General features: G+C 41.5%; 1 protein-coding gene across 3 annotated transcripts; it reads left to right on the top strand.

The window, feature by feature from the left end:
• Nucleotides 1-4,704: 4,704 nt before the first annotated feature.
• nek2 (NIMA-related kinase 2) lies at nucleotides 4,705-12,011 on the top strand. 3 transcript variants are annotated; one of them, XM_080882579.1, is made up of 10 exons: nucleotides 4,705-5,028; nucleotides 5,719-5,904; nucleotides 8,190-8,407; nucleotides 8,500-8,740; nucleotides 8,897-8,979; nucleotides 9,080-9,206; nucleotides 9,967-10,201; nucleotides 10,914-10,968; nucleotides 11,093-11,169; nucleotides 11,428-12,011. In XM_080882579.1, exons 2-10 carry the CDS (start codon nucleotides 5,755-5,757, stop codon nucleotides 11,634-11,636), a joined length of 1,395 nt encoding a protein of 464 aa, XP_080738705.1. In that variant the 5' UTR covers nucleotides 4,705-5,028; nucleotides 5,719-5,754; the 3' UTR covers nucleotides 11,637-12,011. The 3 variants fall into 3 exon arrangements, with proteins under 3 accessions (XP_080738705.1, XP_080738706.1, XP_080738707.1); XM_080882580.1 differs by lacking the exon at nucleotides 5,719-5,904 and having other exon boundaries at nucleotides 11,428-12,007; XM_080882581.1 differs by lacking the exons at nucleotides 4,705-5,028; nucleotides 5,719-5,904 and adding an exon at nucleotides 6,208-6,758 and having other exon boundaries at nucleotides 11,428-12,009.
• The last annotated feature ends 423 nt before the right edge of the window (nucleotides 12,012-12,434 follow it).

Here is a 12,434-nt window from a genome sequence, read left to right as displayed (position 1 = left end):
AGCAACAACAACCTGTCCCTGAATGTGGAGAAGACCAACAGTGACTCTACTTCCTCTGCAAACTGAGAAGCACAAGAGATTCAACCCCCATTATGAGCACCTTTTACAGAGGCACAGTTGAGAGTATCCTCACCAGCTGCATCACTGTGTGGTATGACTCCTGCATTGGGTTCTGCAGGAAAAAATGACAACGGGTAGTGAGAGCAGCCGAGAGCATTGTGGGGACCTCTCTTGCCTCCCTCCCCAGGAGATCTACTGCACCTGCCTCATCTGGAAGGTCGTCTCCATTACAGGTGACTCCACTCATCCCTTCAACAGCGTCTTCAGTTTGCTGCCATCAGGAAGGATACTGAAGAGCCTCTGGGGCAGAACCAGCAGACTGAGAGACAGCTTCGTCCATCGGGCTGTCAGGATGCTGACCATCTCTGGATCGAGAAGGGGGGCCCAAGGGTACATCTTTCGCCATCCTACAATGCTGTGATTGTAGCCATTCCCCACTTTCTGTGAATGGTACTCACTGCCATTGATCAATAGGCTTTGATTAGTTGTCATTGATCAATGGTCATAAGAATTTGCATACTAACAATCATGGAATTAACCCCCCGGCACATTGTTCATTCAGTGGCGCTAGTTTCCTTCACTATGCAAATGTACTGTTTATAAGGTTGGGGAAACCTGCAGTCAGCTGAGACTGAAGAAGTCACTTGGATGAGTGACGAAACGTTTCTCCAACTGAAAATGTCCAGATGAACAGAATCAACCTTTTGGGATTTACTTACCTGGATGATTAAGCACGCATCAAGACGTTATTTTATTAAACATTTTAAAATGTTAGCAGCACAAACAAACATTTTTGCAGCACAAACCAGCACAAACGTTTGACATCCATTTTGTTTGATTCCATTAATATGGGGGGGCTGGTTGACCTCTAGAAATTTTTGTTAATATCTTTAAAATAATAACGGCACAAACAAAAATTTCTGCAGCACAAACCAGCACAAACGTAGCACAAACGTTTGATACCACTTTTGTTGGATTTGGGTAATGTGGGGGGGCTGGTTGACCTTTTGACCTTTACATTTTCATTAATATCTTTAAAACAGAAGCAGCACAAACGAAAATTTTAGCAGCACAAACCAGCACAAACGTAGCACAGTTGATTGACACCCATTTTGTTTGATTTAATTAATGTGGGGGGGCTGGTTGACCTCTGATGACCTCTAGAAATTGTTATTAATATCTTTAAAATGATAGCAGCACAAACGAAAATCTTTGCAGCACAAACCAGCACAAACGTAGCACAAACGTTTGATACCACTTTTGTTGGATTTGGGTAATGTGGGGGGGCTGGTTGACCTTTACATTTTCATTAATATCTTTAAAACAGAAGCAGCACAAACGCTAATTTTACCTGCACAAACCAGCACAAACGTAGCACTAAAAAAGTAGACCATTTTGGCCCGTTTTGGAGCAGTCTGGGGGGATGGTGACCTTTGAATGACCTATAAAATAAAGTTTAATATCTCGGAAACCGTAGCAGCACAAACGCTAATTTTACCTGCACAAATCTGCACAAACGTAGCCCTAACCGCTCTGCCTATTTGCCTTTACGTTTCAAGTGGGTGGGGGGTCAGCTTCACTCTGCTGGCTCGCATGCGGAGTGAAGCGGAAAAAAGTGCGAGAGAGAGAGAGCGCGTCGTTCACGTCAAAGACCCGGCTCTAAGAGCCATTTCGTTCGCGAACGACCCATCACTAAAGTGGATGTCAAAATTATGAAAATGAGAATATAGGCTGATAACAAGATCACATCGGTAAGAAATCTGAGGAATGAATTAAATTATGCAGTTTTTGAATCAATTTCTTAGTAAATCATGAATTGGGATTAAGGGATCTGCTCTAAAAAAAAAAAAAAAGTTCGTAGGCTCCTACTCATTGAACAAAACCTTTTCTGTGGCGTCTCTGTTGCCAATTTTAATTGTTGCATTCCTCAAGGCTCCATCCTTAGCCCACTTTGTTTTCCTTTTTTTCTTCTTCCTTTTTTTATGTTGGTCACACTGAAATCATCAAACAAATTTTAATATTAGATAAAGATAACCTGAGTAAATAAAACATGCTTTTTTTCCCTCATCGATTAAGGGGAAATAAAGCTATCTAAACCTACTTGGCCCTATGTGAAAAAGTCTTTGCCCCTCTTGTTAAATCATTAACTGTGATTAACTACTTTTTCTTTGGAAACCTGAATTCAGTTTCACTCGCTACACCCAGTCCTGATTACTGGCAGACCTGTTGAATCAAGAAATCACATAAATACAACCTGTTTGACAAAGTGAATTAGACTAAAATATCTAAAAATAAATAAATAAATAAATAAATACAAAAAACACATCACGCCACAAACACATTTCCCAAAAAACAAATAATAAAAAATGCCTATAAGTGATATCAAATGCTGAGTATCTCATAAGTTTCTAAAATTCAAATCTTGTCCACAGAAAGGATAGCTCAGTGACCAAAGATGTCAAGCAGTTCTCTCGAAACCTTGGAGTGATTTTTGACACTCAGCTTTAATGCTGAAGTAAAAAACATTGTCCAGTTATGATTCCGTCAGCTTGAAAAAACGTCCAAAATTTGGTCTTTGTCTGCTAATGATTCGCTCTTATTTTTTCCTGCTTTAATTAAAGACAATGCTCTTTATACCGAGAATAGGACTCTCCTGGGTTTTGCATACCTAAGCCCAGATATTTAAACCATCCACCTTCTTCTGTTTCTACTTCTTGTAGCTTCACCTTTCCACCTGTCTCCCGCTCATTCACAGACATGTATTCTGTCTTGCTTCTACTTCTACCTACTACGTTATTCCTCTTCTCTCCAAAGCATACCTCCACCTCTCCAGGATCTTCTCCACCTGCTCCCTACTTTTACTATAGATCACAATGTCATCTGCAAACATCATTGTCCACGGACACTGCTACCCGACCTCATCTGCCAACCTGTCTGTCACCACAGCAAACAAGAAGAAGGGGCTCAGAGCCGATCCCTGATGTAATCCCACCCCCACCTTGAACCCATCTGTCACTCTTACCCTGACCACTGTCTCCCTGTCCTCACACATGTGATATGAGGACCTTCCTTACATATATATATATATATATATATATATATATATATATATATATATATATATATATATATATATATATATATATATATATATATATATATATGATATAATTCCTTCCTCGTGCAGTACCACAATTATTATTATTATTATTATTATTATTATTATTATTTGTTTGTGTAAAAAACAAACAAACAAAAACATGTGGATGGCAATTTGAGTTGCCACTACCACCTTTTTTTTTTCTTTTCCCTCCCTCTTCTCCGTCAGTGCCAGTCGGTCAGAGCAGACTGTCTGTAGGACATATGCAAGTGAGAGCAGAGTGAGAGGTCGCTCGTGTTGCCGCTCTCAGATGGCGACTCTTCAGGAGGTCCTGCTGGTCAAATCAAATGACCAGTGACAATAAGACGACTACCAGCTTTTAACATATGCAGTCTCGGGCACTAACAGTCGGTGACCTTTTTGTGTCCCCGAAGATGATTCTCCCCCAACTTCAGAGATGGCAAACATTTACACAGATGCATGTTTTTAATTTGATCGTTCAGACTGCTTCAGACCTCATTTAGGTTTTCCAATGATTCCACATAGCCTTAAAAAAAATGTTACTCGATCCTTTGTTATGGATATCTTATCGAGCTGTTCCCTTCTTTGCATGATTAATATTCTAGAGAGCTACTCCTGCTGTTCCTTGTAAAACCATAAATCCCAGTCCCCCAGTACAAAAGACAAGCCCAAGAGGTAAACAGAAGCTTTTGTCAAGCAAGTAAAAATTTTTTGTCTTTACATATTTTAAATTGTGCATACCTTACATGTAGAAAATAAAAGAATCAATGTCATACTAACCTAACAGAATTACATAAACACTAAAAACTGCCAGTAAATATATTAATTCTCCAATGATTTTCAATAAATATTCTGCAGAAAAAGTTAAAGAAATACTACATTTTGTTATTATGTGTCTTTTTTAAAAAAAGACAATTTTTAGATCCCCCTATATCTCTGCAAAACAGTATAAAAGGGTTTTATCTTTCTCCCTATAATTACAATTGTATTATATATATGAATTCTAATAAAGCTGGGTTGTGAAAGAGAAATGTAATCTTATTGGGAGCTCAAAACCGGCAGTGCTGCTGAGGTGTCATTCATATGTCGGGCCACACGTTACTAAAACCGCATTCTTCTTTTCAATATACACAAAAAAAAACTGTGCATACTATCTCCTTCCACTTCAGAGAGAAATACATTTCAAAATCAATGGCAAATCCCAGTTCCGTCTTTTGTATAAAAAAAAAAATACAACCATCGTAAAATTCAATTTTCCTGAATAAATGAATTTCCTGACCCCGTTTACCTTCACGCTGCGCAGATGCCGGCTCCCAAACCCGCAGTTGCGCTCACCCGGACCATGCGATTCTGGCGCCACCTCGTGGAACACAACTCCTGTGCGTCGTCTACCCGCTCAACTCTCGCGGTACTCCGGCGCTTAGCAACCTCACAAGTTGCGTCTCTGCGCTGACCAATCGGCTGCCAATCAGCTGCGCGAGCAAGGCCAATCACAATCAAGGATTTCGGCACCAATTTAAACAGAGAGTAATCACTTCCTGTTTTGGTAGTTAACACACGAGTACACGATAGAGGAAAGAAATATAAGGAAATGACCATTTAAACATATACATAGACATAAAAGGCGGTTTAGGATTAAACTGAGAGCCTGTGTTGAAGGACACTACTTCCGGTTTATATTTACGTTGCCGTTAGCTGACGGTGACGCCAGTCCGGTAAGTTTTGAACGTTAGAATCGGTTACAAATCAGCATGCCGTCCCGGGTGGAGGACTACGAGGTGCTGCACACTATAGGCTCCGGTTCATATGGAAGGTGCCAGAAAATAAAGAGAAAAGCTGACAGAAAGGTGAGTAAAACACACTTCCCGCATACCTGTGGGTTAAACTCACCTGCTGTCCGTGAGTCCGCGAGGCAATATTGTCGCAGTCATGTTTTTTTTCCTCCCCCCACCTCAATAAACTTTATTTCAAACCGCTAACAAGTAGCTACCTGCCTGTAGCGTTACAGAAATTTTGAAAATGTAAGCTGTTAGCTTATAATGTGGACCTTAAAAATGAGCAGCGTTAGATTAAAAAGGTCAGTTATTAATGACTTAATATTTTATGTTAATTTTTATATTGATATTAGATATTTATGTTTTACTATTTTATTTTACTGACTTCATCTTTTTTTTTTTTTTTTAAACGTTTGTTGTTGTTGGTAACTTAATTATTCCAATGAAGGAAATTCCTTTCTTTGGGTCAAGGGTTACTTTGAAAATACATCAGCTCTCAATGGGGAGATAAACATGTTGGATATTTACACTCATATAGACTGGGTAATGCATTAGCAATAAAATGATGCCAGATCCCTTGACAAAAGTGAAAATTATTAAATGATTTACCTTTGGAGGGCTTAATTTAAAGACCCTGAAACTCAAAGTAAAAAATAATGTGTAGATTTTGCCAAAATGTACCCAGTAGTTTGAATGGCAGGAGGAACCCAGGATTTCATCCCAATACCTAATGGCAGTCCCTTCATGGATATACCTCCACAGACCCTTACTCACCCAGCACCACACTGGTCATGCTGAATGATGTTACAGACAGCACAAGTTCTCCAAGGCTTCTCAGACAGTGAGCACAGGGCCCAGATCAATATCCCACAAGAGTATACTGGTGCCGAAATCCTTGATTGTGATTGGCCTTGCTATATAGTCACCCCCCCAGAGGCCCTTTTTAAGGTCTGTATTGTGTAAATTCCTGTATTTACCTAATACTCTTCCTGCTGTGCTGTAATCAGTTATTATTTACGTTTGTGTCTGACAGTAAAGCCTGTTTTTCTGGTTTTATAGCCATTGGCAACAGTGACGTGTTTAAATGCCGTCCCTATTTTAAGGAGCATTTCATAACTCAATTCATAACATAATACATTTGATTGTACATTAAGACATTGTATGCAGTTTATCCTTCTCTGCCTCCTGACATCTGACCCACATTAAACTCATGGACTGAACATACACACACCCACAATTAGGGATGGGTACCGGTGTCCGGTGCCATGATGGCACCGGTTCTGACATAAACGGTAGTAACCAGACCGAAAAGCAGCGCACATTTCGGTGCTTTATTTCGGTGCTTTTTTTTCCTGAGCTGTGATACACTTCTAGCCAATCATTTTACGTTTCCCAGGATAGTAGGCGGGGCCAGGTACGTACGTTCAGTTAGAGCAGAGCTACAGATTAAAAATGCCCAAGGCGAAGCGGTCAAAAGTCTGGCTGTACTTCACAGCAAAATATGCAAACTCAGCAGCAACAAGTGCTTTAAGCTGATACTGTGATACTGTCAAAGGAGGTAACACCTCGAATCCGATGAAACACCTGGCGACGCATAGCGTTTTTTTTAAAAGCCGAGAAATGCGCCGCATTTTGATAGCTTACTGCAAGACCTCACACTGTGCACGTTGGGTGGGTTGCCAGTTATCGGACCCGGAGCAACATCCCCCAAAAACACGAAGAGGAGAGTCCTGGCCCCTAGCCCTGCCAGTGTAGCAGAAATGATGAGGATGATGATGGCAGCAGCAGCCGTTCTTCTCTGCGTGAGTCGCTTAATGTTGTTCGAGTGTAATTTACGTTGAGTAGGCTAACCACGTTATTACATTAATGCATGTAAGGTGAACTAGCAAACATCATCATAGCTACATGCGGCTGTCCTCTTGTTTGATGGCAGATACTCCCTTCACCCTGGACAAAAAGGCTAAAATGACCAAAGAAAAAGTGGGAAACAGCTGAACATGAGAGGTTTTTGGACAAAGTTTGTGTTTTTTTTCCATTGTTTAAGCACTGCTTCCAGCCAAGAGTGATACCATATATGCCCCATAGCTGCAGAAAAGGCTAACATTGCTATCTTTTTACAAAAAACAAACAAACAGCTGAACATGAGAGGTTTTTGGACAAAGTTTGTGTTCTCCATTCTTTAAGCACCGGTTCGAGCACCGTTTAAGCACCGGCACCGTTTCAAAAGTACCGATTTGGCACCGGTATCGGATAAAACCTAAACGATACCCATCCCTACCCACAATGGACAACTGTACCCTCAAACACACAATAATAACATGGACTGAACCACCACTCACAACCACTAGCACTTTATATAGCCTCTCTAGAAACTATCTACACCCTCACTTATCTTAACTGCACTACTGTATAGCTCTGTGTAAATAATCATTCTGTACATTCGATAATCTTTAATCCTACAACTGTTTACAACTTGCATAGTTCCCATTTCTGTATAGCTGTATATCTCAGATTTCTGTAAAGTTATTTATTTCATATTCTGTATAGTTTTTCATATTTATATCCTGTTCATAGCCTGTACATAGCTTGTACTCACTACAGCCTGTACATACTTATAGTTATACAATATTCACAACATACTTCATACCGTGTACATTATAACATACCATAATAGACCCATTTCTGTAATATACTCACATCTATATTATTGCTAATATATATTGTAATATATCTATATCACTAAAGCACTTCTGGATGGATGCAAACTGCATTTCGTTGCCCTGTGCATGTGCAATGACAATAAAGTTGAATTCTATTCTATTCTTCTAGGGCAGGAGTTGGGAACTCAAGCCTCAAGGGCTGGTGTTCTGCAGGTTTTAGATATCACCCTGGATCAACACACCTGAATCAAATGATTAGTTCATTACCAGGCCTCTGGAGAACTTGGAGACATGTTGATGAGGTCATTTAGCCATTTGAATCAGCTGTGTTGGATCAAGGACACATCTAAAACCTGCAGGACACCAGCCCTTGAGGCCTAGCGTTCCCCCACCCGTGTTCTAGAATAAAGACAAGTTGCCCGAGTTAGCTTTACTTTTCCATAGCTTCCACTTGTCTTCTTACGACACTGGCCTTTATGGAAAGACATTCTCTGATCTCTGATTCAGATAACCACGGTTCTTTGACTTTTATCTCTGTAATTCTGGTTAATTCAAAGCTGGTTTGTATCGTAGATCCTGGTGTGGAAGGAGCTGGATTATGGCACCATGGCAGAGGGTGAGAAGCAGATGCTGGTGTCAGAGGTGAACCTGCTGAGGGAGCTCAAACACCCAAATATAGTGAGGTACTACGACCGCATCATAGACCGGACAAACACCACTCTGTACATTGTCATGGAGTACTGCGAAGGCGGCGACCTGTCCAGTCTCATCAGCCGCTGCATCAAGGAGAGGTGGGGTTGAATGCTAAATGATACTGACTGTTGCATGCTGGTGAATCCTTTCCCTTCATCGGTGTATGCATGTGTTTTTTTTACCTTGACAGGCGCTATTTGGAGGAGCAGTTCATCCTGCGAGTCATGGCCCAGCTCACGTTGGCCCTGAAGGAGTGTCACAGGCGGAGTGACGGCAGGGCCACAGTCCTTCATCGGGACCTGAAACCAGCCAACATCTTCCTCGACATCAAGCAGAATGTCAAACTGGGCGACTTTGGCCTGGCGAGGATCCTGAACCATGACACCAGCTTTGCAAAGACGTTTGTCGGGACGCCGTACTACATGTCTCCAGTGAGTGGCTTCATGCTGCTGGAGTTTGAAGTGTTTAATCTGAGCTTACAACTTTCCTTGCCTGAACTTTTGATTTTATTCTTGTTTGTTAATCTTTGTTTTACTTCATGATTAAAAAAAAATGGGGACAAATATAATCTTTTTTTTTTCTGTCAGGAACAAATAAACCGGATGTCATACAACGAGAAGTCTGATATTTGGTCTCTGGGATGTCTGCTCTACGAACTCTGTGCCTTATCGTAAGTTTTCCAGCTGTTCCACTTTAGCTGATTTCCCCACTGCAAACTGTTAGGCAGCAGATCTTGCAGTTTTTCCTGCATTTTTCTTTTTCCTCTCCAGGCCTCCTTTTACTGCTTACAACCAAAAAGAGCTGGCAGAAAAGATCAGAGAGGGCAAATTCAGAAGGATCCCGTACCGGTACTCTGAGGAGCTGAACACTCTGCTCGGCAAAATGCTCAACTTAAAGGTTGGAATTGAATTTATTTTTAAAATTTACATGATATGGTGCCTGAGCTATCTGATTGTTTTAGATGGTATAAAAGATGGACCACGTGTCCACATCTGGAAGAGGGGAAGTCTGTGCAGAAATACTTCAAACCTTGCATTCTTTCTAACAGCCTGCAGGGGGCAACTGCTCTAGTTTTAGTGCCTTCCATGGCAAACTGGCCCTCAGTAACTACTTTCCCATGACTTTATGGACTCAAGTGCTAGTTTTAGGTCACTGAATAAAACGTGAAGTTAATTTTGTAAATTCTAGTTAAATGAGCACTCTAAGCACTTTTTACCACCACCCACATTCACCCATTCTCACACACATTCATACGGTGCCTTTAGGTGCTTTTTCTAACTTTCTCACGCTTGCTCACTCTTCGGTAGATCCTGAACTGGGCCAATTTGTTGTTCAGTATCTTGTCCAAGGACACTTGACATGTGGATTGGGATGTCATGGTGGCTACATCCATCTTTTATGCGGTCTAAGGTTTTGCACCGACGTGATGCTGGCGTCTGATCTGGAATGGGTTCGGGGCATTTCCACCCTTAAAGTGCCAACAGATATTACCCTAGCCTCTGCTAGCAGCATTACATAATAACTGGACCTCAAACTTGTGGAAATGGGAACTAGTTCTCAAAATGAAACCACTGGCAGTGGCAGCGACACTAGCACCACATTGGCAGGAACAAAAAAGGCTATTTATGTTTCATTTATGGGCCCCTTCTCTTGGCAGGACTATTTGAGACCTTCTGTAGAATCTATTCTCCAGAGCAGCCTGCTGAGCGAGGCGGTTGCTGAGGAGCAGAGGAAGGCACAGTCGCGACTCCAAAGGAGATCAGCTGATTCTGATGTTCCTCTCCACAAACCGGCAGAGACGGCGCACGCCTCGGCCACGGAGATCAGACTGAAGGAGCAGGCGCTGCGGGACCGAGAACAAGCACTGAAAGAACGTGAGGAGCAGCTGGAGAGTAAGACCTTTTTAAGCCCTGCTTTGAGCCGCACATACCTCAAGCATATGTCTGTCAGTGTTGCTGTAGTCTGGCCTAGATTTTGGGAGAAATTAGAAAAACTGTGTATTGTATTTTTAGTAGAGAAATATTTGATTTACATCAGTTTGAAGAGGCTACTTCTAACAGGAACACCCTCTTCTGCAAAGAGGACTCATCAGTATTATCTCATGTTTATGGACTTGTTTTCACATTGGCAGCAATAAGTAAAGTTGAGTAATACCATAGAAAGTACTAGGTACATCTTGCTAAGAGGGTGGAAGTGTAGTTGAAGAAACCTGTGTGGATGGAACAGGTTTGTTCATGTTGCTTGGGGTGTCGCAACCAAACGATGACCTACTTCTACACCTACAGCTCCTAGCTCTGTGTGTGTGTGTGTGTGTGTGTGTGTGTGTGTGTGTGTGTGTGTGTGTGTGTGTGTGTGTGTCTGTCCAGAAATATGTGGAAATAAGAGATTGTTAGTCACACACAGCTATGATAAAATAAAATGCCTCCTCTTTTCATTCTAAGATTTTACATGTGCAGACATAATGAAACCTTTTAAATATTACCTGATTTTTAAGACCCTCTGAGGGATGTCCTGGTGTTTAGACTTGAAAGAGGGTGTACTTTCTTGAAAAGTGAGGGATAAATTCCCAAACTGAAACTGTCCATTTTTGTCTTTTAATTACAGGAAGAGAGCAGGAGCTGTGTGTTCGTGAACGACTTGCAAATGAGAAGCTCGTGCGGTAAAAAAAACTTTTAAGATAGAAATGATTTAAGCAATTCATTTTTTTTCATTCTAACCATTCTTTGGCAGTCTTTCCAGCTGATTTTAATTTTTTTCCCTTTATTTTGAATCAACCGCTTCAGAGCGGAGAGTTTGCTGAAGAATTACAGCCGCCTACAGCACCACAGGGACACGACACCGATCTATGACAAAGACATAGGTATGGGAATCCAGCAAAGACTTCTGAACTTACTGAACCAAGACCAGAGCTGAGCAGTTTACTTTTAACGTGTGTTTTAACGCATGTGTCGACAATGTGAATGACTTTGGATCAAATGTATTTTATTTTTTTTTTATACAACAATAAAGAAATTATTTTTAAAAAGTTGCAGTTCTAAAAGCTCACACGACACACCTCAGAATCACAGCTGTTGAGATTGTGATTTGTTAACAAGTTTACGTGACTGTTTTGGTCTAGATGCGGAGAACCTCTCTCCGGGTAAGAAGAAGGTCCACTTTGCTGGCGAGAGCAAAGAGAACCAGCGGCCCGATGCTCTGCAGAGCGCGCCGTCCCAGGAGCTGGTGCTGCTGAAGAGGCTGCAGGCAGCGGCCCAGCGGAGCCAAGCTCTGAGTGAAATGGAGAAGATGTGCCAGCTCAAGAGCAGGCAAATCCTCGGCCTGCGCTGATCGCACAGGTGTGACCATGAAAGCTTCTGAAGGCCTGGAGTCATAACAACTGGATGAAAATGTTCATGTGTAGCTGTGGAAGTGCAGTGAATGTGTGTGTGTGTGTGTGTGTGTGTTACTGTCTTATTTTTATGTAGCCTGATGAGTGAGTGTGTTATCTTGGGCAGCTAATGCGATTATCAATGTACTGTGTATAGTTTTTTGCTGTATTTATGGCTGTAGACCTTCTTTAGAGACATCTCTAGAAGAAGGGAGACTATGTGGAATGACATGATCCTGTGATGTCAATAAACAAAGTGATTATATTCATTACTACATTAAAGTAGGCATGATGTGATGATAAATACTTGTTCTATACCATTTGGGGTTTTTTTGTTTTTTTTTTATATAGCAGTTGAAATGATGTAATAATTTTAGTATCTGCCAAACAGATATGCTGTATTATAGAAGGAAAGAGGATGTGGTCTGAGAGGTGTTCTGGTGGCAGTGGAGCTGAATCCTTCAGTTAGAGAAGATGTTCTGCTGCCTGTACAGTAAGTGGTGTAGAGGGTCTAGATCACAGGTGTTGAACTCTAGGCCTCGAGGGCCGGTGTCCTGTAGGTGTTAGATATGTCCTTAATCCAACACAGCTGATTTAAGTGGCCAAATTACTTCCTTAACATGTCTCGAAGTTCCCCAGAGGCCTGGTAATGAATTAATCATTTGATTCAGGTGTGATGACCCAGGGTGAGAAACCTGCAGGACACCAGCTCTTGAGGCCTGGAGTTCCCCACCCCTGCTCTAATATGTGTATACTTG

The sequence above is a fragment of the Rhamphochromis sp. 'chilingali' genome (genome assembly GCF_963969265.1).
Source record: "Rhamphochromis sp. 'chilingali' genome assembly, chromosome: 5".
Taxonomy (NCBI): Eukaryota; Metazoa; Chordata; class Actinopteri; order Cichliformes; family Cichlidae; genus Rhamphochromis; species Rhamphochromis sp. 'chilingali'.
The sequence above is the reverse complement of the archived record's forward strand: the minus strand, read 5'-3'. Positions and strand labels throughout refer to the sequence as shown.

What these genes read in the sequence shown, in the direction of transcription:
- nek2 (XM_080882579.1), top strand. Translation starts at nt 5,755, where the DNA reads ATGATGTTACAGACAGCACAAGTTCTCCAAGGCTTCTCAGACAGTGAG. An exon ending in CCCCAGAGGCCCTTTTTAAG is followed by an intron (nt 5,905 to 8,189) that starts GTCTGTATTGTG and finishes TTTGTATCGTAG; the next exon opens with ATCCTGGTGTGGAAGGAGCT. An exon ending in TACGAACTCTGTGCCTTATC is followed by an intron (nt 8,980 to 9,079) that starts GTAAGTTTTCCA and finishes TTTCCTCTCCAG; the next exon opens with GCCTCCTTTTACTGCTTACA.